The 27,920-nt window shown below is 41.3% G+C and overlaps 1 protein-coding gene across 3 annotated transcripts in view; it reads left to right on the forward strand.

Moving 5' to 3' along the window:
* The first annotated feature begins 11,485 nt into the window (after positions 1-11,485).
* The window catches only part of def8 (differentially expressed in FDCP 8 homolog), a 53,319-nt gene continuing 36,884 nt past the window's right edge, over positions 11,486-27,920 (forward strand). For 2 of the 3 annotated variants that reach the window (XM_063067051.1, XM_063067053.1), the window contains exons 1-4: positions 11,486-11,639; positions 21,782-21,820; positions 22,850-22,978; positions 26,428-26,522. In XM_063067051.1, coding sequence (XP_062923121.1) covers positions 22,861-22,978; positions 26,428-26,522 — 213 coding nt within the window. In that variant the 5' untranslated portion in view covers positions 11,486-11,639; positions 21,782-21,820; positions 22,850-22,860. The remainder of the gene's footprint in view (positions 11,640-21,781; positions 21,821-22,849; positions 22,979-26,427; positions 26,523-27,920) is intronic. The other variant, XM_063067052.1, reaches the window with a different exon arrangement.

The raw sequence follows: 27,920 nt of genomic DNA on the forward strand, positions 1-27,920 counted from the left end.
CCTTACCGATTGGGGAAGAAACTTTTGAATCTGGTGGTCCTGCCCTGGATACTACAAAGCATTCTCTAATAGGAATGGACAAACAGTCCATGAACAGGATGGATGGGATTCCTCATGGTATTGCTGGCCTTTTCCCAGTACCTTTCTGTATATAAGTCCTTGATGATAGGTAGGTAGTGTCTGTGATACATTGGACGGTTTTGTCATTGTCGAGCCTTCCTGTATGCCACATGCAGTTTCCGAACCATGCAGCATGATCATATGCTCTCAGGTGCACATCTGTGTAATAGGTCGTAAGTATTGATATGCATAGGCCTGCTTTCTTCAGCCTCCTCAGAAAGTAGAGGTGTTGGTTCTTGACTGTGAAGGATGTGTTCTGGGACCATGAGAGGTTGTGCGAGATGTGTACTCATAGGAGTTTGAAACATCTCGTAGTTTCCACTGCTTTGCGGCCAGTGTAAAGAGGGTGTGAGTTGTGCATATTTGTCTGAAGTTGGTAACCATCTCCTTTGTATAGTTTTCGTTGAAGAAGAGGTTATTTGTCTGGCACCAAGCTTTAAACTCTTTCACCTCCAATCTGTAGCTGTCTCATCGTTGTTTGTTATAAGCCCCACTACTGTTGTGTCATCTTCGAATTTGACAATGTGATCACTCAGGTGTTTGGCCATACCGTTGTGTGTGAGCAGAGCGTACAGCAATGGGCTCAGCACACATCCCTGGGTGGAGGCGGGGGGATTGGTGGCATTTGTGTTGAGGGTGATTGGGAGGGAAGAGCAGTTGTGCACCCTGACTATGTGAGGTCCGTTTGTTAGGAAGTCCAACCCAGTTGAACAGTGGTGCATTTAGACCAAGGAGTAGAAGTTTGTTCACCAAGGTCTGTGGGACAATAGTGCTGAATGCTGAAGTGAAATTCGGAAACAGCATTCTGACGTAAGCATCCTTGTTTTCTAGGTGTGTCAGGGTCAGTCGCATGACAGGTGCTATGACATCAGTAAACATATTGGTGAGTGTCCAGTCTGACAGAAGTGGAGTCTTTGATATGTGCCATTACCAGCCGTTCAAAGCGCTTTGTGATGATTGGCATTGGTGCCACTGGGCAGTAGCCATTTGGTTCTGAAGGTGTAATAGTTCGTTGGTATAAGGATGATGGTGACTGATTTGAAGCTTGTGGGGACAGCAGCTCGAATGAGTGAAGTGTTGATGTCTGTGACGATGTCAGTGAGCTGGTATGCACACTCCCTGAGTATTTGGCCTGTGATGTTACCTGGCCTGGCAGCCTTATGGGGTTGACTCTCTGCAGAGTCCTTCTCATGTCTGCTACTGTTACAGACAGTGGCTACTCACTTGGAAGAGAGGTAGCTTTTGTGGCTGGCGTTGTGTTGCATGTCTTGAAGCATGCATAAAGGTTGTTTAGAGCATTGGAGAGGGTCATGTCACTGATACAGTTGACACTTTTTCCTTGCGTAGTTAGCAATGCTCTTCATATCCAGCCACATACACCGGTGAGCTTTATCGGACAGGTACTCCTGAATTTTTTGTGTGAGTGTGGTCTTTGCCCTCTTAATGCCTAAGGTGAGGTTTCTCTTGGCTCAGAGAGCTGATCCGTCTCCAGGCTTAAAGGCAGCGTCCCGGGCTTTTAGTAGGGAGGCACCACTGCGTTCAGCCATGGCTTCCGGTTGGGCTGTGAGATGACTGTTCTTGAGGTACAACATCGTCTACACACTTACTGACATAGCCAGCAACAGATGAGGAATATTCCTCAAGGTCTATGACTTCTTCATTTCTAATAGCCTTCATGAACATCTGCCAGTTGGTCCATTCAAAACAGTTGCACTCTCCTTCTGTTGCTCTAGGGAACTTATCAAAAGAAGCCTGATTATTGGAACCGTTCCATGGGCTGGAACAGTGTACAAGTGTGACAGGGAGGAATAATGAGGCAACTTGATATCCTATACTCAAAAAGCTTTGATTGTCATTTGATAGCTCATTGCTGTCAATTGCCTTTTTAAAAGCTTCTCTGATAAACATTTAAAAATCATTCAAAATTAAAATTTAATTTAAAATTAATAAGCATTACATTTGCACAAAATACTCAACTGCTCTTAACAGCAAGAAGAACATCAACCTCTCCATGTGCAAAAAAACTAATTGCACAAATGTCACCAAGCAAGAATGAGCAAAACCACAGAAAATAAAACACAAAATCATGTTCAGTTCAGTGTTCATTATCTTCAGGGCATCCCAATTCAAAGACATGGCAAAAGAAAAATGAGTGACCAGGATCTGCAGCCCAATTCACAAACTGCAAATCCAGAAGTTAGGTACCATCCACCAACAGTATCGGGGAAGAGAGAGACCATTTGAACGCAGGGACTTTAACTTGGGAGCAGCAACTGAAGTTGGGGGGGGGGGACGACGAGGAAAAAAGAGAGAGAGAGAGAGAGAGAGAGAGGGAGAGACACTGACTGAGACTGTCACATGCAAACACCTTCCTCTGGCAGTGACTAGCGAGAGACTGGTAGATGGTGCTGAACAATTAATCATCTTCCACACTCGCCTCAAGGTTTCAATCTTCCTTGATGTTTTAATTAGCGAGGAATGGAGTCAAATACGGGCTCGTGCCCTACCTCTAAGCTTCTTAGCCTTGAGGCCACTAGCCTTCCGGAACCTTCTTGGAGACAGCGAGGTACCAGATCGCTCAATTGGCCCGAAAACACACCATCAAGCTGTAGTTCACAGGCTCCAACAGTACCAGAATCATATTTAAAAGAAAAATACATAAAAGAAATGAAAGAAACAGTTTTGTGGATAATCTGGAGAATGGCGTCCATGGTAGCAATGTTTGCTGGTGCCACCTATTTTTCCAGGTTGAGAGACTGGTAGATGGCAGCAGGAAAATTGCAAGTATGTAGCAGTAAGGGCTGGGGGTGTGGGGGTTGATAGGCAGATGAAATCAGTTGTTGGTGGTGGGTGGGGGAGGGTGGAGGGAAGTGGTTCAGAAGTTTTTAGGTGATAGGTGGAACCTGATGGAGATGGGCAGATTGAACCAGCTGGGAGAAGAGAGAGGGAGAAATGAAGTAGGGGAGAAGAAGACTTGGTGGACAGGCAAGTCTATGTGGGAGGACAGCACCGGGTTACGAATTATCTGAAAAAGGAAAATCTAAGACTCATTTCATTGGGTTTCCAAAGCGAAATACAAGATGTAGTTCTTCCAATTGGTATCTGGCCTGTTCATAACAACGGAAAAGGCCAAGGCCAGATAAGTCAGTGGTGTGGGGAGTGGGAAGCAAAACTATGATTACTTGCAACCTGAAGCTCAAAATGAGCACGTCTAGTCTCCCTTGGTTTACTCAATGTACAGAATGCTATATCACAAACACTGAAGGTAATATACTAAACTGGAGATGGTACAGGTGAAATCCTACTGTTTAGATCCTTAGATGGTGGTGACAGGGGAGGTGAAGGTTACAACTCCTTCATTTTCTGGGAAGAAGGAGATTTCAAAGAGACTGGTGGAAAGCAGAAAGGGTGGAGAGAGGAAAAGATGTGATCAGCAGTGGGATCACACTGGAGCAGGCAGAAGATGATGAGTTGGATTCTGAAGTTATTGGGGTAAAAGGAACTGTATTGTTGTTCTGCTCCATGGAGTCGAGAGATCAGACCAGACAGTCAGGAAATAGAGCAAATATGTGTTGAGGGGGAAGCCACATTTCTGTAACGAGGACATTACAGAAGCTTTCTAGGTGACAGCCTCCAGAAGAGATGGAGAAATTGGGGAAAAAAAGGATGACATCCTTACAGATACAGGGTGGAAGAATGTATAGTTAAGGTAACTGTAGGAGTTGGTAGGTTTACAGAAAAGGTCAATGGTAAAACTGTCTCCGGAGATGGAGACACACAAAAAAGGGTCAGGTTTGAGTGCAGGGTGGAAGCTGCTGGCAAAGGTGATGAAATTGATGAGCTCTGCATGTCTGATCTTTTGTACCAAAGTGCCCTGGTGCTGACCCTGTCCCAAATTTTATCACTTTAAAGAGAAATGGAGCTTTCAAATTTGGAGATATAGGTGGCCAGGTATACAAGAATTTTCAAAACCCCACATCATCCTACATAAGGGGCTAAGAGATGCCACTCTTTTTTTTTTAAGTACCGGAATGACTAGTACCAGTTTCTGAAAATCAAGCAATCTTAGTTGTGGAATTTGAAGAAAGTCTGCAAAATGCTGGAAATCCAAAGCAACACATACAAAATGCTGGAGGAACTCATCAGGCCAGGCAGCATCCATGTCAGAATAAAAAGGTGGTGGTGGGGGGGAGAGGGCAAGGAGGCTAGCTGGAAGGTGATAGCTGAAGCCAGGAGGGTGGGAATGGTAAAAGGCAGGAGAAAGAGGAATCGGATAGGAGAGGAGAGTGGACCGTAGGAGAAAGGGAAGGAGGGGGGGACTCAGGGGGATGTGATAAGCGAGACAAGGTAAAAAGCCTGACTGGGAATAGAGGAAGAAGGGAAGGGAGAAAAATTTTACTGGAAGAAGAAATCGATGTTCACGCGATCAGGTTGGAGGCTACCCAAGGGGGAATATAAGATATTGCTCCTCAACTCTTGGCACAAGATGAATACTAGAAGGAGAAAGACACTCAAGCAGGTTTGGACCACTTGGCCCCTCTGGCCTCCTCTGTTGTTCAATACGATGATGGCTGATATTTCACCTTTGTGCTATTTTCCTGCATTAACCCCTTAACATCCAACAATCTAAATCTCTTGAATATACTCAGTGACTGTATAGGTTTACAGAGTTGTGCACGCAAATTGGACTGGCTCACATTTCTCAATCATCAAGGATGAGTTAGGGAAAGAACCTGTTTCTGACCTATATAATTCTATGACTGAGCCTCCACAGTCTTCTTAGAAAGAGAATTTCAACATTCAGAAGAAATTTCTTCTTGACTCAATCCTGAAAGCCATTCCCTTATTTTATAGCACTAGACATCCCAGTTTGAGAAACCTGTCTTCATTTTCTCTGTCAAGTTCACATAAGAATCACAAGAAAATCGGCAGATGTTGGAAATCCAAAACAACACACGCACACACACACACACAAGACGCTGGAGGAACTCGGCAGGTCAAGCAGTATGTATGGAGAAGAGTAAACAGTCAAAGTTTCAGGCTGAGACCCTTCATCAGACCTCCAGAATACAGTGTACATTTCACTTTTCTTAACACTAGAGAATGTCGGCCCAATATTCTTAAGTTCTCCTTGTATGTCAGACTTGTTAATACAATAATCTGGCCAAACTTCAATTCATTCCATTTATCTTAAGGATATCCCTTCTTGCATAGGGAGATCACACAAATGCACAATATTCCAAGTGCAGTCCCAACAGGGCCATATGTACTGTATTTTCTGTTAGACATCTATTCCCTTGTACTGAAACTCTCTTGCTATAACGTCCAATATTCTATTTGTCTTGTACGCCTTTTCCATACATAATATTTTATTATACAAATACGAAAGACAGAATGATGAGAATTCCAGCAGATACCATCCAGCAAAGGTGAACCTGCTTTTCCACTTATTATCAGATTTTGAGAACCTTCCAAAAATAAAAAGGTCTGACATAAGTAGGTCCTTTCAAAACTCAACACCCTTCCCAAGAGAACTCTTACCAAAAGCAGCCTGACAAGTGGTTTCCACAGTCAGTCTCCTTACCTATTATGAAATGTTGAATAAAATCCAGCTGCCAACAAGGAAGTCTACCAGACTACAATATCTGAGAGACACTCCAGGAATTATATGATATAAATGGTCAAATCTAAGACTCAAAGACTGCCATGTTTCCAAAACTCCAGGTATCAATTTAGCAACAAGCTTAGCTCATTAGACAAAACTTAGAAGAGTGAAAATGAAATGAGAGGTGAATGTTTTTTCAAAGGTTGTGAAACTGATGGTTTCCACATCTCTGACTTTTTCTACCAGAGTGGTATTGGTCCTGTCCCAAATTTCAGCAACTTCAGAAGTGCTTTGAGAGGCTTGTCATGGCACACATAAACTCCAGCTTTCTAGACAACCCCAACCAACTGCAATTTGCCTACAGCTACAACAGGTCTATTGGATGGCACCTCCCTGGCTCTACATTCACCACTGGAGCAGCTGGATAGTAAAGATATGTACCTACATCAGACTATTGTTTTTTGACCATAGTTCTGCCTTCAATTCTATTAGTCCAAGCAAATTCATCACCTGAGCCCAGATACAGAGAGTTAATACTTCCCTTTGCAGCTAGGACCTTGACTTTCTGACCAACTGATTACAATCAGTAAGGATAGGCAGCACCTCCGTCATGATTATTCTAATCACTGGTGCTTCATTAGGTCGCGTCCTCAGCTCCCTACTCTACTCCCTATATGATCATGACAACGTGGCCAGATTTTTCTCAAACTTGATCTACAAGTTTGCAGATGACACCACTATAGTGGGTTACATATTAAATAATGATGCGCACAGGAGGGAGGTACACAGCTTAATGACTCAGTATGAAGACAATAACCTTTCCCTCAACAAAACAGCTTCAGAAAGGGGGCAATGCACATGCTCCTGTCTACATCAACTGCATTGTGGTTGAGAGCTTCAAATACCCATTAGGTGTGAACATCACCAATAGCCAAAATGGTTCAACTACATTGATATCACGGCCAAGAAAGGTCACCAATGCCTCTGCTTCCTGAGGAGGCTAAAGAAATTTGGCATGTCTCTGTCGATTGTTATCAATTATTATTGATGCACCATATGAAGCATTCTGCCTGGATGTATAATGGCTTCGTATGGCAACTACGCTGCTTCTGATAAGAAACTGTAGAGGAATTGTGGCCGAAGTCCAGCATATCACAAGAATCAGCCTCTCCTCTTAAGAATGCTTTCTCACTGCCTCAATAAAGCAGGCAGAATAATCATAGACTCCAACTGCCCAAACATTCTCTCTTCTCCCCTCCCTCATCAAGCAGAACCTACAAAAGCCTAAAAGCAAGTGCCACATGGCTTAAGGACAGCCTCCATCCCACTGCTATCACTCTTGGATGAACTTCTTGGACGATACGATGGACTCTTGGCCTCACAACCTACCACTTTATCATTTATCTTTACTGCACTTTTCAGTGGTTTTTACACTTCACTGCAGTATTATTCTTTTACCTTATTCTAGCTCAGTGGACTGTATAAACAGTATAAAAGACAAGCTTTTCACTGCATCTTGGTACATGTGACAATACTAAACCAATACTTCACATACTAGATGATCAGTTTTGGAAACTGTCTGAAGAAGGCCTCAGGAGCCTACATAATGAATTTCCTTAAAATGGAGATGCAGACTTTTATGTGGTGAAAATTAACTGAAGGTTATAGCTAATAAACTATATGCTATAATTTGACATCTGAACTCTGGATATATTGTATGAAATGTTTCTTTTTCATAAATCTATACAGTGCCATTCATACCCAAGAACTTTGGATTTGTTCCTGAATCTCCAACATGAACCTCATCATGGTTCTCATGAAATGAATGTTGGCTTTAGATTACTACCACATAATGTCACATTATCTTTTATGCACACAATGTAATCAAAACAGACATCCCACCCTGCAAAAACTCATTTCAGGGAGGTAGCACCCCTGCCCCCTGCAACCCCATATCCACCCCCCACCTCCCGTCTACCTCCAAGGGTGTATGTAATACTTTGTTTAGTGATTTTGTCTAATCTGTAAACCAAGCTGGGTATATGCAGCAAATGTGACATTAAAATATGTACTTATATTATCACCTTTATTCTATTACAACTTTAAGCAAGTCTACAGGGAGTTTGGCCTCATCACGTAGGACATCAATAGCATAGCTCCTTGGCAGCTAGCCAGCTAGTTTAAATCAGGGGTCCCCAACCTTTTTTGCACCGCGGACCGGTTTAATATTGACAATATTCTTGCGGACCGGCCGACCCCGCGGGGGGGCGGGGTGTTAAACGCAACCAGAATATAGGTGATAAGTCAACTATAAGTCACTTGCAAGTGGCTGATACACTCAATTTCGTTTCTAAAGGGGTTTATCTAACGAATTTAATATTAAACACACAGCGCATATTTTCCTCGCATGAACGTAGTGATGAGTCAATTATAACAGTGGTCCCAAACCTCCGGGCCGCGAAGAATGCAGCGGTACAGCGTTAGCCAGAATGCACCCAGCACATCTTTAAGAAAAAAGCCGAAATAAACAAGTTAATTGATTAGGTGCCGCCCGGCACGTAACTGTCGGCCCAGATCAGAGGCCACACAATCGGCAATCACCTATTTAATTAGCTTGTTTATTTCGGCTTTTTTTCTTAAAGATGTGCTGGGTGCATTCAAGCCACCACTGTATTCTTCATGGCCTGGAGGTTGGGGACCACTGATAAGTCACTTACAAGTCAATAGCATCATACCATTTTAAGTAATGTTTGGATATTAAACACACAGCGCATATTTTCCTTGTATGAACATGTAAAATCATTGCAACACACCAATATCGTTGAACCAGTGGGAGCCCTGGGCTTGTTTTCCTGCAACAATGCAGTCCTATCAAGGGGTGATGGGAGACAGCGATACTCGAAGGGGGTTCCTTATGTCCAGTCTATTCCACAATTTAATTTTCGTTGCATTCATTGCAGAAAACTTCGCTTCGCAGAAATATATTGGAAACGGAAGCAACGTTTTCAGTGCTTTCGTGGCTATCTCAGGATATTCAGCCTTGACTTTGATCTAGAATGCCAGCAGAGATGTTATGTCAAACGTACTTTTCAGCCCACCGTCAGTTGCAAGCTCGAGGAGTTGATCTTTTTTCCGTGCTGACATGGATGATTCACCAGAAACATTCACAAATGGGTCACGGACCCATTCCTTTGCGCGTCTTGGGTCAATGATGACTTCGCATGTATTAAAATTCAACAGTGCATGACAGGGAATGAGGAAAGGTGCAGCTGACTCATATTGCCAAATCATATCGTTTCCTCACGTCCGGTGGTTGGGGACCACTCTTAGCACGAAGAGAGACCAATCAGGATGCTCGCTCTCCCTCTCCCACTCAAAAAAATCTATTTCTGGGATATTGTATATAATATCCGGGCATCAGGGAGCCACTATCGACATGCGGGAGACTCCTAGAACTTCCAGGAGAGGTGGGATGTCTGTCAAAGAGTTGTTTCTGCAATCCTTTGAATGAACTTTCTGAATATACTAGACTACTGTGATGGTACAACACAGGAGAATGGCTGCAAAGGTGTTCTGATAGATGTCCTTGGATTGATTCCCGATGAATGTCAATCAGAAGATTGTATGCTGGCAATGTATATGGGAAATAGGACGAGACTAGGGACAAATCAAACACCAAAAATGCTGGGAACAGTCTACAGGTCAGGCAGCATGTGTGGAAAGAGAAATAAGAGTTAACATTTTAGATCAGAGACACTTTGATAAAACTGGGAAAAGAAGATTTTAAAAAATTTCAAATTGTAGTTTTTTTTCATCTTTCTTACCCAGTTGTGATAGATATTGGTATTTTCCCCCTAACATTAAGTTTATCCCTTTGTATAAATACAGCCTGAACTGCTGCAACACACACTGCACATCCGGAATCTGCAGATTTTCTCTTGTTTGTGGCCTAATCCACTGAATGCTTCCAACTGTATTGAATGATGTTTTTGTGATTGGCCAGCTTTCACTAGTGGGAGTTTCCAACATTTAGCAGAGGCATTAAACATTATTTTCTTTTAAAATTTATTGACTAAATTGTTTATTTACCCTCAGTGTCGGAAACACCATCAAAAGTTTAAAGTGATGGCTCTACACCATCAAAGACATCAGAACTCAAAACGATAAGTGTATTTACCTTAAGTGTATTTATTCTTAGCAGGAAGCTTGAGTTCCTGCTGTAAATATCGCATTGCTAAAGAAAAAGATGACCAGCACTTCAGGACTTCTGTAAAAGCATTCTGCAGCCACAAAAGGTTTTGCAATGCAGTTTAGTTTAAGATAATACCATAACATCCTGTAAGGAGTTTGTACGCTCTCCCGGTGACCGTGTGGGCTTCTACCAGCTGCTTTGGTTTCCTGCCACAGTCCAAAGACATACCGGTTGGGAGGTTAACTGGTCTATTGTAAATTGTCCCGTGATCTAGGATTAAATTGGGGGATTGCTGGGCAGCCTGGCTTTAAGTACCGGAAGGGCTTACTCCACGCTGTATGCCAGCCAATTAATCAATAAATAAATATATCTACAAATAGAAATGACTAAATAGTAAAAAAAATTACCAATATAAAACAGAAAATGCCCAAATACACATATTTTCAGCAGTATGTTCAGTATCAGTGGATAGAAAGATGAATTAGTGTTTCAGATCAGTGTCTAATTTGATATTTCCAGGACCTGTGCTATTTTGAAAAGTTAATTACAGTAGAACTCTAAAATTAAAAACATAATGACATGAATTCAGTGAAGCAATATTTTCAGTATTTATCTGCGATATGTTGCTTTTGAATCCTTTTAACAGAAACAGGGATAGAGGTGATGTTGTTTACTCTATGGAGGGCTACAAATTAAATTGCTGAAGCACCTGCAACTGCCCAAGAGATACCTACTCGTTACCTACAGTGAAATTCACCCTCCAGCAAGAGAAACTTGGTTTTTTTTTGGCGGCATTGATTGAGGAATAAATATTGCAAGACATGGTCTCTTTTTAATGCCTCACCTGTAAGGTATTACTTCTAACAATCAAGCACTACGCTAAATGTGTCAAGCTGCTTCCAGATCATCATCAGGTGCTGTGCCCAGTTTGAACTTTGAATGCCATGGTCCACACACTCCTGTTTCGGATCAAGTCATTGGTATTCATTTCTAGTTCTCTGGCTACTGTCTCCATCATCATTTGTCTTTGTCTTCCTCTTGCTTTCTTCCCTTCAATCTTTCCCATAATTACCGTGCATTCTAACTCCTATTTCCTAATCACGTGGCCAATGAAGTTACGTTGCCTTTTCATGATCTCATACAATTATTTCTCTTTTTGTGTTTGCTCTGTTCATGACATCCTCGTTACAGTATTCGTTTCATCCATGATATTCTTTGCATCCTCCTCAAAAACCACATCTCTGCTGCTTCAATTCGTTTCCTCACATGACCAGATATTGTCCAATATTCTGAGCCATATAACATAACTGGATAAACGTAAGATTTCAGTACTCTGAGGCGAGTTGCCATGCCTCGTTTAGTGCCAGATACGAGCTTGAAATCACAACCAACTGATTCAAAGGATGGGGTGCTACGGGCGAAAGAGTAAACTTCTGTAAAGTCCCATCCAAGCGCTCCGCGTCGCTGGGTAACACGGCGTCCTTCTGCTGGGACAGCCAGTATCCCGACGTGCGGTGCGGCCGACCGGCTGGCTCGTTGATTGGTGGGTTGTGGAGGGGCGGGCTGCGCGGCCGGGCTGGTCTGGTCTGGTCTGGTCGGCTCTGTGGTGAGGGGGGTCAATATGATGGGGTGCTGGCTTGTCGAGGTGGTTCAGGCTGTCTGACTTACTCCCACCCTCCTCCCGCTGTTTTGCTTTTCTGCCGTCTGGACCGTCACGATGAGGTACGGTGTTCTTCTGCTTTCCCCCAATGTTGTTATATTCGTGCAGCAGCCTCGCTGATTCAGAATCTGCAGTGGCGGTCGTCCGTTCACTCTATCACTCTGTCCTCATCTGGGCCCACTTCGCACTGGTTGCTCCCTCACATCATTTAAATTGTTTTAAACCGTCACTGACTGTGGCAGCTTTGGTCGGCGAAAGTGATGCAAAAATGAAGCCTAGTTTGTTCTTAATTTAAGGCATTACTAAAAATTAAATATCTCCGTTTTATTCTTTTAGTGCCACTCGTGAATATTTTCGATCACGTTTGTACGCTGGTCTCACGGGATGCTGTTCTAAAATGAAAGTTTAGTTTCTTCCAGCATTTGTCAATGGAAGAATATAAGTGTTGCGGTTGTAGCTGAAAATATGATTTGACTGAAGCAAAATGGGAGTCGGCACTTAAGAATCTGACAATTCGACCTTTAGGCGATTTCAGTACAATTGCTTGCATAATCTGTTTGTGTTGCATTCGCGTATTTCATTGATCTTTGTGGCGAAAATTGACGGTTATCTTCAAATCGTAGCATATGACAGATGGAGTAAGTTACTTTTGAGATAAAACGCAAAAGGTTTAGAATTGAATGCACTTTGAATTTCCACGCTTTTTTTTGCTGGTTTTAGCAATTCAAGTTGTTAATTGTGCTGAGGCAACACAGAAACTAGGTCAAGTATATGACGTTATTCGAGTTACTAATCTTGGACGCTGATTTTAAAAATCAGGTATTTTAAAGAAGCCGCACCCACTCATTTAGTAGCCACGCCTCCATATCTGAAGTACTGAAATTTAAGGATTTTCTGGTTGAATTGGGGGTTTAAATGCAGTGTGAGAGAAAGGTGTCAAGTTTTTAAATCTTTCTTGACATTCAATAAGTATTAAGCTGATTAGTGTGCACCAATTAGGCTAATATAGTTAAGTATGAGGTTTGTTAAAGATGTTAAATCTTTGTGTTGATCACCATCGGTAAATTTGTAGATGTAAAAATTGGCGTCATTCATAGTGAGGAGCGTAGGCTTGGGCTACAGAATAGTAATGATCTAATTGTGATAATAGATTGAATGCATTTGGGGGGTAGGACATGCATGAAAGACCCTTCAGATTATCCATGAACAAAAGGACTTGTAGAATATATGCAAGTTCAAATATGTTAGGAAGACAATGTCTGAATGTGTGACTGAGGAACTGGTGCAGGAAGCAAGGATTTACATTCTTGGACCACTGGGGTATGTTTCGGGGTGAGGATGAATTGTACAAAAGGGACGGGTTGCACCTTAATAAGTGGGGCACCAGCATTCTGGCAGGCAGGTTTTCCTCTGCAATACGGGTGTGTTTAAACTAAGTAGTGGGGGTGGGGAGGGGATGAACTGGAAACATAAGGATGGAGATAAAGGGAAAGTGAGAATAAGAAAAGTTAAGAAAGACAACAGAATCAACAGAGCTGAAAGCTCAAGAAGGGATTGTACAGTGTGGCCAAGTGAAATAGGAATTGATTTGGGAGGTGAGGGGAGTAATGAATTAGAAGTATTATATATGAATGCACGAAGTATAAGAAATAAAGTAGATGAGCTTGAGACACAGTTGGAAATTGGTAAGTATGATGTTGTGGGAATAACAGAGACATGGCTTCAAGTGGACAGGACCTGGAAAATGAATATTCAAGGATATACGTCCTATCGAAAGGACAGACTGATGGGCAGAGGGGGTGGGGTGGCTCTGTTGGTGAGGAATGATATTCAGTCCCTTGCGAAGGGGGACATAGAATCAGGAGACGTGGAGTCAGTATGCATAGAACTGAGAAATTCTAAGGGTAGAAAGACCCTAATGGCAGTTATCTACAGACCCCCAAACAGTAGTCTGGAGGTAGGGTGTAAGTTAAATCAAGAGTTAAAATTGGCATGTCACAAAGGTAATGCTACAGTTTTTATGGGGGACTTCAACATGCAGGTAGACTGGAGGAATCAGGTTGGTACTGAACCCCAAGAAAGGGCGTTTGTGGAGTCCCTCCAAGATGGATTCTTAGAACAGCTTGTACTGGAGCCTACCAGAGAGAACGCAATTCTAGATTTAGTGTTGTGCAATGAACCGGATTTGATCAGGGACCTCGAGGTAAAGGAGCCATTAGGAGGTAGTGACCATAATATGATAAGTTTTAATCTACAATTTGAGAGGGAGAAGGGAAACTCGGAAGTGTCAGTATTACAGTTGAACAAAGGGAACTATGGTGCTATGAGGGAGGAGCTGGCCAAAGTTCAATGGAACAATTCCCTAGCAGGGATGACAGTGGAACAGCAATGGCAAGTGTTTCTGGGAATAATGCGGAAGGTGCAGGATCAATTCGTTCCAAAGAGGAAGAAAGATCCTAAGGGGAGGCCGTGGCTGACAAGGGAAGTAATGGACAGTATAAAAATAAAAGAGAAGAAGTATAACATAGCAAAGACGAGTGGGAAGCTGGAAGATTGGGAAACTTTTAAAGAGCAACAGAAGGTAACTAAAAAGGCAATACGCAGAGGAAAAATGAGGTACGAAGGTAAACTAGCCAAGAATATAAAGGAGGATAGTAAAACCTTCTTTAGGAATGTGAAAAGGAAAAAAATAGTTAAGACCAAAATTGGGCCCTTGAAGACAGAAGCTGGTGAATTTATTATGGGGAACAAGGAAATGGCAGACAAGTTGAACAGGTATTTGGATCTGACTTCACTAGGGAATATAGTGATATAATAGTGGCCAAAGGACCTAGGGTAATGGATGAATTGAAGGAAATTTATATTAGGCGGGAAATGGTGTTGGATAGACTGTTGGGTCTGAAGGCTGATAAGTCCCTGGGACCTGATGGTCTGCATCACAGGGTACTTAAGGAGGTGGCTTTAGAAATCGTGGACGCATTGGTAATCATTTTCCAATGTTCTATGGATTCAGGATCAGTTCCTGTGGATTGGAGGGTGGCTAATGTTGTCCCTCTTTTCAAGAAGGGAGGAAGAGAGAAAACAAGGAATTCTAGAGCGGTTAGCCTGACGGTGGTGAGAAAGATGCCGGAGTCAATTATAAAAGATGAAATTACGACACATCTGGATAGTAGTAACAGGATTGGTCCGAGTCAGCATGGATTTATGAAGGGGAAATTGTACTTGACTAATCTTCTGGAATTTTTTGAGGATGTAACTATGAAAATGGGCAAGGGAGAGCCAGTGGATGTAGTGTACCTGGACTTTCAGAAAGCCTTTGATGAAGTACCACATAGGAGATTAGTGGGCAAAATTAGGGCACATGGTATTGGGGGCAGAGTACTGACATGGATTGAAAATTGGCTGGCTGACAGAAAACAAAGAGTAGCGATTAATGGGTCCCTTTTGGAATGGCAGGCAGTGACCAGTGGGGTACCGCAGGGTTCAGTGCTGGGACCGCAGCTGTTTACAATATATATTAATGATTTAGATGAGGGAATTAAAAGTAACATTAGCAAATTAGCCGATGACACAAAGCTGGGTGGCAGTGTGAAATGTGAGGAGGACGTTATGAGAATGCAGGGTGACTTGGATAGGCTGGGTGAGTGGGCAGATGCATGGCAGATGCAATTTAATGTGGATAAATGTGAGGTTATCCACTTTGGTAAGAATAGGAAGGCAGATTATTATCTAAATGGAATCAAGTTAGGAAAAGGGGAAGCACGATGAGATCTAGGTGTTCTTATACATCAGTCACTGAAAGCAAGCATGCAAGTACAGCAGGCAGTGAAGAAAGCTAATGGCATGCTGGCCTTCATAACAAGGGGAATTGAGTATAGGAGCAAAGAGGTCCTTCTGCAGCTGTACGGGGCCCTGGTGAGACCACACCTGGAGTACTGTGTACAGTTTTGGTCTCCAAATTTGAGGAAGGACATTCTTGCTATTGAGGGAGTGCAGCGTAGGTTCACGAGGTTAATTCCGGGGATGGCGGGACTGTCATATGTTGAAAGATTGGAGCGACTGGGCTTGTATACTCTGGAATTTAGAAGGCTGAGAGGGGATCTGATTGAAACAATAAGATTATAAGGGATTGGACACGCTGGAGGCAGGAAACATGTTCCTGCTGATGGATGAGTCCAGAACCAGACGCCACAGTTTAAAAATAAGGGGTAGGCCATTTAGAACGGAGTTGAGGAAAAACTTTTTCACCCAGAGAGTGGTGGGTATGTGGAATGCTCTGCCCCAGAAGGCTGTGGAGGCCAAGTCTCTGGATTCTTTCAAGAAAGAGATGGATAGAGCTCTTAAAGATAGCGGAATCAAAGGTTATGGGGATAAGGCAGGAACTGGATACTGATTGTGGATGATCAGCCATGATCATAGTGAATGGTGGTGCTGGCTCGAAGGGCCAAATGGCCTACTCCTGCACTTATTGTCTATTGACAAGATGATGAAGTCATATACTACCACAAAAATACATCTTCTTTTCCCCTCCCTTCCCACTTCCTGCTTTCGACATGATTCTTTTGTCCACTCATCCCTTCCTGGCGCTTATCCCTGCAAGCAGGACAAATGCTAAACTTGCCTTGTACCTCACTACCATTTATGGCCCAAAACAGTCCTTCCGGGTGAGGTGATAGTTCAGTGGAGAATCTGTTGTCTACTACATCTGGTGTTCTCGGTGCAGCCTCCTCTACAACAGTGAGACCCGATGTAGACTGGGGGAGTGCTTCGTCAAGCATTCCCTCTGCCACAGAGGGTGTGGTTTCCCAGTAGTTACCCATTTTAATTCCACTTCCTCTTCCCATTCTGATATGTCTGTCCACTGCCATGATGAGGCTACTCCCATTGGAGGAAGAACACCTCATTATGTCTGGGTAGCCTCCAGCCTGACTGCAAGAATATAAATTTCTCCAGCTTCTGGTTACTTCTCTCTCCTTCCCCTTCTCTCTTTTTTCATTCCTCATTCTGGCTCCCCGCTCACCTTCTTACCTACCCATTACCTCCCCTTGTATCCCACCTCCTTTCCTTTCTCCCATGGTCCACATACTTCTCCTATCAGATTCCTCCTTCATCCTTTTACCTCTTCCACCTATCATCCCCTAGTTTATCACTTCATCCCCCTTCCCCCTCACTGGGTTTCAAATATCACCTGCCAGTTTGTACTCCTTCTCCTCCCCCCACCCTATTCTGGCTTCTTCCTCCTTCCTTTCGAGTCCAGATGAAGGGTCTTGGTCCAAAATGTCGACTGTTTACTCATTTCTGTAGATGCTGCCTAACCTGCTGAGTTCCTCCAGCAGTTTGTGTGTGTCGCTAAAGCTTATGAGATGCTTGACTTCATTAGCTGTGGCATGGATTATAAGAGCAGGGAGGTCTTGAAACATTAGTTGGCTAACAACTGGAATATGTCCATTTTTGTTCACCGCACAATAAGAAGTATATGATCACAATGGAGAGGCCTGGAGGAGATTCATCATAATATTGCCTGTATGGGCTGTTTCATTTGTGAGATGAGATAAGCTGGGTTTGTCTGCCTTGCAGCATAGGAAATTGAGAAGAGACTTAATAGAAGTATGCAACATTGTGAGGAACACAGGATAGGAAGTCAGAAACCTTTCAAACGTGCCTAAGACCAGTAAGCATAGGAATAAGTTGAGGAGTAAGAGGTTTGTTCTTTGGGCCAGCTGTTGGTGTAGTGGCATTAGCACTGGACTTGGAGGCGGATGGTCCTGAGTTTCAATCTGGCTGGGTCTCAGCCTGGGCAGCAGCAGTATCTGTGCAGAAGAAAGCTCTGGCCACCTATCTCCATATCTTGCCATGAAAACCCTGGAGTTGCCATTCGTTGCCACTCAACAACAAGCAGTTCTGTTGATCTGGGGAAGATTTTCTCCACTCAGTGTTGAAAACTTAAGAACACACCACCTGAGAAGGTGGAGGGAAGCAGGTGCTCTCTCACTATTTAAGAAGCATCTCAATAAAACGTAGTAACCAAGATTAAGTGCTGGTAGGTGGTTTATGATCAACTTAGATATGATGGGCCGAAAGACCAGTTTCTGTTCTGTCTGATAACACTGAGGTGAGGGTGTTTGACCACAGTTGACCATGGATATTGCGTCCAAGCTATCTAGATGCCCAAGTCTGGATAGTACGATATAGAGAGCAAGCTGTTGCCTATGTAGCGAGCTCCGCTTCTACGCATCTGATGAACCTAAAGAGATGGCAGAGACCGATACAGTTTGGTAGCAGTCAGCATTGAATCAATGCAGGACTGCCTTAGGGACTCCAGCTCTGGATTTTTCTTTGGGGTTTACTCCTGTATCGACAAGGCAGCAGAGGTTTGAGGTTAGAGATTTCCTTCTCCTAGCTGAGGTGCCAACCATGGCTCATGAGCCCCATCTGCTTGAAGCGATTGTTTTCTAGGCATCAGTAACCCACCTTTGCCCCTTCTGTCAGTAGAAACAGTTCCGCCGGGCTTAGTACCTAAGCCACACGTGAAGGCCAGGAGCTTTCAAAATACATTGGATTCTGCTTAATTGGGACACCCTGAGACTGGTACATTTTGGCCGAATTAAGCAGCTGTCTTAATTCGCCGAAGTTTCATGGAAGTTGTTAAAAAGGTTTTAAAAAAACTTCTATTTAACTGAGTAACAAATTATGTATTGAAATGACGTACAGAACAAATTAGAACATTACCAGTACTACTATACTGTAAAACTATTATTTCCTAATATTTATCGATGGAGGAATTCATCCAGTGTACACTGCCGTGTTCTTTTAATTAATTGTAAATGAACAAAATCAGCACAGGCACCTAGTGCAGAAAATGGACTGCCTTCATTCAATGCATCCTTCAAATCGTCCATTTCTTTGAGGTATATAAGATGATTGTCAATGCCTTCAAATTTTTCGTAGTTTCTAACTTGTTGAAGTATTGAAATCGTTTCATTTTTCACTCATGGCTATTTCTGGCATCAAGCCTGAATGCTTGAAATTCTAGTGAGCAAAACAGCTCTGATTTGTCTTTCTTTTAATTTTTATCCACCTATCAGTGACAAAAATCGCTGCTTTTTGTTATAAATAAATGTAACTGATGCTATTTTTTGCTCTAAGCACAGTGTAGTGTCAAACAACCACATAAGTGCATGCGACAGACGCTAGTTAGAAACTGTTCAGCAACAATCTCCTGTCCCAAATAACCAAAGGGAATCCCAGCTATTTTCTAGATTAGTTTTTGTTCTTTTAAGAGTTGTCCTAAGTAGGTAGCTGCTCTGATTAACCGATTGCCCAGTTAACCAGAATCCACTAACAAAAACTGACTTAACCTACTTTGTCCTTTAGGCATAGAATTGGAGAGCCCAATGGCATCAAACTCATGGCTGGAAAAAAAGTACTGTACAATATAAAAGTTAAAGATGTATATTGAAGCGGTTTGAAGAAAAATAAATTAATGAGACAAAAGAATGGGGAAGGCAAGGGGTGAGAATGATGGTGGAAGATTAACATTTCCCTGTTGAAATCTTGCACTGGTGTAATTTCAATATGTTAGTTAACAAATTAAGAATGCCCTCTTCTACAACCTCTTAAAAGTGTTTTGGGGAGTCAGGAAGCAAAATAAGTTTCTGACTCTTTACAGAAACACTTTGGTCTCTTAGCTATTCATCCTGTTGGAAATCCCTTCATCATTGGAAATGACCATCTTTTAACTACCTCATACCCTTCAAGCAAGTTTAAAGTGACCATGTTAAGAAATTCTGGGTATTTCTCCTTTATTTGTATTTTGTTACATGGGGCATTACCCTAGTGAATCTGCGCAGTAAGCTCTATGTTGCCTCAATATTCTTCCTAGTGTAAAACCCAAAGTGCAAATAACTCAGTTTTTTGTAAAATGTGATTTCTCCTTTTGACGTTCTGTACCTCTTTGCCAATATATATCTTAGTTGGTCTTCCACTCCCTCCCCTTGGATTGCTGTTTCTAATGTTTTGTATATCTAAATACAGGTTTCCCCCGCCATCCGAAGGTAGTGCGTTCCTATGAAACGGTTCGTAAGCCGAAATGTCGTAAAGCGAAGAAGCAATTACCATGTATTTATATGGGAAAATTTAGTGAGCATTCACAGACCCAAAAATAACCTACCAAATCATGCCAAATAACACATAAAACCTAAAGTAACAGTAACATATAGTAAAAGTGGGAATGATATGATAAATACACAGCCTATATAAAGTAGAAATACTTCTCTACAACGATTGCCTGCACAGATCTCCGTAGCGAAAATCTCATGCAAGCACTCTCAGCAGAAAATCTCATGCAAGCGCTGTTGGCATAAACGCACTCTCCTGTAACCTTTAAACTATGAAGCTGCCAAATCTACCAAATAACACATAAAAATACACAGCCCATATAAAGTAGAAATAATGTACGTACAGTGTAGTATCACTTACCGGAATTGGGAAAACAGCGCCGAGCACACTGATGATGATGTGTTAGACTGAGTCGTCACAGGCTGGGTGGTGCAGTGGCCCCCACCCTCTGGGCCGCCGACCCGATACATTGCCGCGAAGAACACAGCGGTAGCCGGGAGGCACCCAGCACATATTTAAGAAAAAAGCTGAAATAAACATGCTAATTAATTAGGTGCTGCCCGGCACATAAATATTGGCGCAGATCAGAAGTGATTGCCGGTTGCATCGCCTCTGATCTGGGCCGACAATTACGTGCTAGGCGGCACCTAATTAATTAGCATGTTTATTTCGGCTTTTTTCTTAAAGATGTGCTGTGTGCCTCCTGGCTACGGCTGCGTTCTTCGCGAATTGGTACAGTATCTGTCCGGGGCCCGGGTGTTGGGGTGGTGGGACACGGGAGTGTCATCTCATCGTTGATCAGGGCAGGCAGCTCATCTTCTCCTATGACTGCCCGCCTCGATGTCGAAGGTCGAGGTTCGTCGTCTGCTGTGGCTGATGTGGAAGGCTTGCTTGACTGCTGAGCCTCGCGCATTTTTCTATCATACAGTTGTTTGCAAGCACTCAAACCATCCTGCAAATATCCCCTAAACCTACGTACCTTTTCAAAATTAATGCTGTACTTTATCATTGCAGCGAAAATCTCAAGCAGCTGCTTCACTTTCTGCATTCAGTTTCAATTGTTATCCTTTCCTCTTCCAATTGCATCAGCTCTTCATCTATCAGTTCTTGGTCATTGGATGCCAAAACCTCTTCAACATCATGTTCGTCAACTTCCACAAGCCAACCTCACTTTGTCCTTGCTTCGTTCACCACGATCGAAATGCTTAATTATGTCTAGTTTTACGCTAAGTGTAACACCCTTACTCTTTCAGGCTTTTCCGACACCTTAGAACTCGTATGCTAACGGCTGCTCAATGCAACATGTTAAAGCAATGCTGTTCCGAATCCGGGGGAGAGCAGCTGCTCGGGGCGCACGCTGCCTTTCTTCGTAACAGTGAAAACACCTTCTAAAAGCGAAAACAGGGTACTAATGTAGGTCTTTCGTAACAGTGAGGTTTCGTAAAGCGAACATTCGAAAAGCGGGGGACACCTGTATCTAAATGCCTGCATTCTGAGATCACTGTTTTCTGTCAACAAAATAATGTTGAAATCAATCTGCTACTTTAAATTGTCATACATACCTGTGTATGTATGTGAAACTAAGATATTGTATTTTAACACCAAAGCATTCTGCAAGGACAGAAGGAATAAAATACATATGTTTCATCAGCCCTGCATCTGGTATTTAAGATTTTCTTTTCCTGTAAAATCCATGAATTTATTCTGTGAGATCTTAGCATGTTTTCCTTGAGCTTCACAGACTTCACTGTCTTAATTATGGTATCTTTCATCTTGCTTTTTACCAATTTAGGGATTACCAACTCTTATCTGTGGAGAGAGAAACACTTCATGAAAGATCAACAGATATGAGAAACTAGATGCTGGAAATCAGAAGCATCAGACAAAATGTTGGAAGAACTTAGCGGGTTGGGGCAGCATCTATAGAAGGAAATAGAGAGTTATCTTTTTGAGTCGACACCATTCATCAGAGTTCTGTTGACTATCCACTTCCCTCCATGGGTGCATCTAACATTGCTGAGTTCCTCCGATGTTTTGAAAGAAAGATCACCAACCTGTAAAGTTAACTGTTTTTCTCTTTCTCCAGATGTTACCTGAACTGTTCTGTATCTTCAGCATTTTTAGTGTAAGTATCCCTCTCACTTTCTGTCTATCTCCTGTTAACTTGGACCCTTGATTAGTGGTTCTAACTTACTTCTAACGTTATTTCTATAGTACAGTTAAAATTGAATAAAATGCAGCACAGAAATGGGTTATTCAGATCAATTAATGTTTGTATTTATTTTTACTTTTGGAAGAATTCTATTGTAGTTGGTCAATCTCGTCTTCCAGCATATTTTTTGTTCCTTTTTCATATACTTTGGCATTCAGCCATTTTTTTCAATAGTCAGTTTTGTTTTGACTACTCTTGAGTAAACAATTGTTTGATTGCCTCAGAAGTGAAAATATTCTCTCCACCTCTATCTTGCATGACTCAGTCATACATTTTAAAGCACTTCTCAGATTAAAAAAAAATAGCCTGATCCCATTCAAGCTTTCAGAAAATTGTATTATACCAGGTTTATACACAGGCTCGACAATGGAATAGTCAGCTTTCATTTTGCCTTTATGATGCACTTCAAATGTCAGCTCTATAGTTTATAAAAACTTTGAAAATGCAAGTTTGTTCACTTACTAGTGGCATACTCTGTTCTGGACAGTCTAGAAGTTGTAACTAAAATCATATTTTAAAATTAAGGAAGTAATGAGTTGTTCCCAGAATCAGATTTGGATTCTTAAAAGTTTCTGCTGCTATGCCTAACAGATGCAAGCCCTGGATCCTTGAATTAATATTTTATCTACTATACAAAAAGTATGCATTGGCTTTTTCTTATGTGCTTATTCATTAGTGACTTGTGGAAAGAAAACAAAACATGTTCATAATCCTCTTGAGGGAAGAATTTTCAATTTGTAAAATGTCTATACTGTAGTCATAAAAATATACTTAGAGTAATTATTGATGAATTTTATTTCTAAAAGTTCAAAACAAATATGATTATAAATACTGGCGAAAAAAAAACACCTGATAAAATTGATTTATATTTCACTTAATATCTGATTGAAATATTTCAAAATTACAGCTTATATAATTGTAAAAGTTATTCTGCTTGTTCAGGTCAGGCTGACATGGAATATGATGAAAAACTTGCACGGTTTCGACAAGGCCATCTCAATCCCTTCAATAAAGATCCAGATGAAAAAGGGGAAGAAGATGATGAGGAAGATGATGATCTGTCTGTAAGAGGTCAGCATGATCAAGTTTGAAAATACGGTGTCACTCAAAAAGATGGTACAGTTGCCAAGTTTCCCTGTCTTCCATTAAGTACCCTGCATTCAGTAATCTGTTAAAATGATGAGAAATTCATGAGTAAATATTTCCCAAGTGTCAGTGACTATTGGGGAATATATTTGGCAGTAAGGGATATTGAGTAGTACTATGTATTGTTGCTGTCCTAAGAGCCAACCTTATGGTGATACCACTTTAGCCTAGTTGAAATAATTCAACAGAGTTCATGCTGTACATTTGCTGAATATAACCACCACATCTCTTAAATGATTTCTGTGGCATGAATTTTGTAACAAAATTCACATTCTTTGTTACAAAATTATAGCTTGTTTCTTCACTGAAAGTAGATTACTATTTCCACATTACTTTTGACAAATGATACAGTATTATTACCATTACTTTTTGATGAACTTGTCTAGTGAGGCTTTATGAGTGGAACTGAGGAATAAGTAAAGCAGGGTTCCCCAATTAGTGTTCCACAAGGGCCAAATTATGTCAAGCATGCCAAGCCAAGGGCCAAAACGTCCAGGGTTTTTTTTTCCATTGTGCCAGTAAGTTGTTTTATGGACAGTTGCTGCTATTACCATTATTATTATTATTAGTTGTAGTGGTAGTAGTAATAATTTAGGCCTGGGATTCTCAAAACCTGTGTTGTGGGTCACACAAGAAAAAAAAAATGCTCTTGAAACAAAATAAGCCCAAAACCAACTATTATGACTCTAGCTATCACAACTGTCAGCTGTCACATTGAGAACTCATCTGGGACTTTTTAAAAAACACACACACACACACACACACACACACACACACACACGTCTTCACCACTTCTCTTCTACACAGAGTTTTAGTGGTACTGCCTTTTCCACTGTTTCTGTTCTGTTATTTAATCTATTTGTTTTTAATTAAGCTATGTAGCATTTGAAGTATGAAGTGTAGTGTCACGTGATTGGCAACAATGAATATATCAATTGAGTCAGGTTTTATAAAAACAATCAAACATTTATTAAACTCTGCTCAATATATTAAAAAAATAAACAAACAAAAATCTTAACGGGAAGTAAACTACTATGCGGCCATTTAGCAAACCGCTACTCAATACTAGTTCTTAAAGCGATAAATGTGAAAACAATTCTTAAAGTGGTGAGTTCAAAAACAGTTCTTAGAATGGTAAATTCGAAAATCCAAGAGATTTATACAGTCAATTAGGAGAGACTTTCCTGAAGTAAAGAATTCCTCGAAGACATGACGTCACTGCCGATCCCAGCCGGAACCTGCCTTGTCCGCAGGATTCACGACAACGGAAGTAAAACGGTTTAAAGGCACTGACCTTTCCCTCTGGATACTAGATACAACACAGCCTTTTCTGCTGCTTTTATCAGAGGCTATCTCACACAGGTCACTCTTTCTTGAACGAATTCAATAATGGTCGATCCTATCCAAAACTGCTGAATGACTCCTTCAGGCTTCCGTCTTCATTCTCCAATGCTACTGAAAAGATACATCAACAAACCTGGCAGCAATTGGTTAAACTGCTGGCCCAACACTTTTGTACCCTACAATAGCACGTAAAACTCCGTTTTAAATCAAAACTGCGTCATAAGGCAAATACGCAGTGGAGCGGAGTATCTGGCTGATGTTCTAACTGGAAAACTAACTGCATCACCCCAGGGGTCTCCTCTTATACTCGTGGTGAACATGTCATCACGTGACCTCACACCGGTGGGAAAATTACATCAGGTGACCTCCAGAAGACCATTACATCATGCTCATCAGCTACTCAATTACATCATGGTCATAAGACAGTCACAAGATATCCATGAGGTATGTAACAGTACCTATAAATGAAATTATCAGTATTATTGTTGTAATATTATTATACCACAATAAGATTGCCAAATGGACAAAAATAAATTGATCCACTCACCAATCAGTGAGAGAAGTGACAGCAACGGGATGAGGTAATTCTTCTGATGTCGGGCCTGTATTCTGTTGTGGCGATCCTGAGGCACTGGCCAAGATGTGCATTGGAGAGTCTGTTTCTGTCTTGGTTCTTGATAGAGTTCATTGAAGAAAACAATAACTCATATATGTACATGGAGGGGAACAGTGTGAGTAGGAACATTGCAATAGCTCTACTCCCTAGAACATAGGAGATCGAGGGGAGATTTGATAGGGGTATACAAAATTATGAGGCGTACAGATAGTAGAAAAACCTGCATACATTTGCCCTGAGGTTGAGTGGGAATACACCTAGAGATCATGGTTAAGGGTGAAAGGTGAAATGTTTAAGGGGAACATAAGGGGAAATTTCTTCACCTGGAGAATGCTGAGAGTTTGGAATGAGCAGCCAGTGCAAGTGGAGGATGCAATTTCAAGTTCAACGTTCAAGAGAAGTTTCGATAGGTACATGGATGGGAGGAACATAGAGGACTATAGTCTGGGCGCAAATTGATGGGATGAGACAGTTTAAATGGTTTGACACAGAGGGATGGACTCAAAGACCTGGTTCTGTGCTGTAATTTTCTATGACTATGACTTTATTGTTTATTTTCAATTCCACCCCCACTTCATTACTGTTGATGCCTATCTAGTAAATTGGCACTGACACTTACATATTAGCATTCTAAAGATCACTATCTGTAAATCTGAATATTCAACGTCTAGTCTTCCACTGAAGATGAACACATTTTGTAGTTGGTTACTTTCGCAAGGATTTACCCAATTTGCTCAATGTTGTTTGTGCTAGCTAGACTTTTGAAGACAGCAGTGCTGATAAATGGAAGAGATACTTAAATGGAACAGGTACTTAAAAGTTATTTTTGAATTGTGGCCAAGTATTAGAATATGCAGGATCCATTAACCATGCGGTTTTTCACTTTCTTGATCTGGTAAGTTAATTGCTTGCCAGAGTCACATACAAATGGGAAAAGAAAATTAAGGCTGAAGTAGTAAGTCTTGTGACTCTGAGGGAAATTTGAGGCAGATAAAAGATATTGCATAATGTGTCAGAGGATTAAAACTGTTGACAAAGCAGTCCACTTCCTTTAATTACTTTTAATTTGGCGGATGGACTTCAAGTTAAGTGAATTTAAAAAATTGTCATTTGAGTTACAAAGTTACTTCAAAACAAGAAAACAAAATTTTTGGGTAATAAATGTTTAACAATTAATCCTCTGTTTTGACATTGAATCTTCTGTAGCAAATTATTTATGTAAAGCTGACTAAAAAATAATTCTCACCTGTTTGGGGGGAAATGATATTTGCACAGTTCAGCCTTAATTTTCTTTGCAACTGTGCACAAGCTTTAATGTTAACCTTGTTCCTTTTTGTTTTTGAAAAAAATCTTTTGTAGCTACTTGTCGATTTCATTGGCCCTTATTTCCATTGATTATTTTCTTGTACTTCAGCACTGCATATAGATTCCTTGTGCAAGAAGGTCAGTGAACATGCAGACAGAATGATGGATCTTGGCTTGGCAGAGGATCATTTCTCAAAACCAGTGGTAAGCTTTGATAGTTTTGATGTTTGTCTCCAATATAATGTACAGGAAGTTCCCAAGTTGCATAAAGATTCTATTCCCAAGATTTATCCTGAAGCCAATTTATCCTTGTCAGAATCATACTCTTTGCTATAATGATCTATATCATATCACTCTATATCCACTTGCCTTATTTTTTTTTTAAATTTCATTGAATAATTGCCACAATGCTAACAATGAAACTAGTGGAATGTGTATTGTATGTATATGTCATCTGTGACTGGATCTTGAATTATCCCTTGTGAACTGTGCTTTTAAAAAAGAGAGAGAGTGAGTTGTGGAATATAGACACCTTGTTATTAAGAGAGAGAGAGGCGAAGACTGCTTGGAGATGGTGTTAATGGTTTTTCTGCAGCATGTTTACACTTCTGCAAGGACACTGGCAGCTTCTAAGTTCTTAGAGAGAAAGGAGGAGCTACTTGATGGACAGCTGGTGTTCAGCACAACAGTATTTAAACCAGCGTAATTGCTTGTGGTGAAGTTACCACTATCCTGTCAAGGTGCCCACGAGTGTGGGACTGTGGATCGATTACGAGGTATCGATCTGTGATTATTAGTGCGTGAAAGAGCGACCTTGTGGAGTCTACTAGTGTGTCTAACCCTTGCCTGGGTTAGTAGACTATCACTCGAAGACGGTGCTCTTAAGTTGGTCAAATTTGGCTAACTTGGAAGTTTCAGAGGACAATGGGAAGATCGATGGCATCAGCTCACCTGAAGAACCAAACACCTCTGTCTCTATCACTACTCAACTCAATATCACGAACGGAACTGAACTTTACTCATCACTGTAAGACTGTATCCATTTACCCCTAGGCTTGAAGAAGCTTGGTTTTTCTATTTCCACACTTATTATTTTTATATATAACCATTGCTTACCTGTTTGATATTGCGTAGTTACTAATAAATACCATTAGTTAATAGCAATACCGGACTCCAAAGTGTTTTCCATTTCTGCTGGTTCTTTAACCCGTCACGGGGTACATGACACATCCAGACTGACATTATTGTTAGCGAGAAAAATGTGTGGGAGAATTTGCGACCTGACAAGGTGTCTTGGCCCGAAATGTGACTATTTATTCTCCTCCATAGATTCTGCCTTATTGCTGTGTTCCTGAAGCACTTTGTCTTGCTCAATATTTCCAGCTTCTGCAGAATCTCTTTTGTTTAGAATTTCTCCAAAGTTAGATTTTCCTAAATTAGGTAATTCATACCTCAGAAAGCCGTGTATCATCAAGTTCGCTTTACACTTACTGATAATCAGATATGCAGTATAGTTATGTTAAATATTGTTATTTATTAACATTTTGAAGGAATATTCAAATTCTAGGCCTAATGTGTTTTCACAGTGGGACCATCAAATAC

Source organism: Mobula hypostoma, chromosome 14, assembly GCF_963921235.1.
Source record: "Mobula hypostoma chromosome 14, sMobHyp1.1, whole genome shotgun sequence".
In the NCBI taxonomy this organism is placed as follows: Eukaryota; Metazoa; Chordata; class Chondrichthyes; order Myliobatiformes; family Myliobatidae; genus Mobula; species Mobula hypostoma.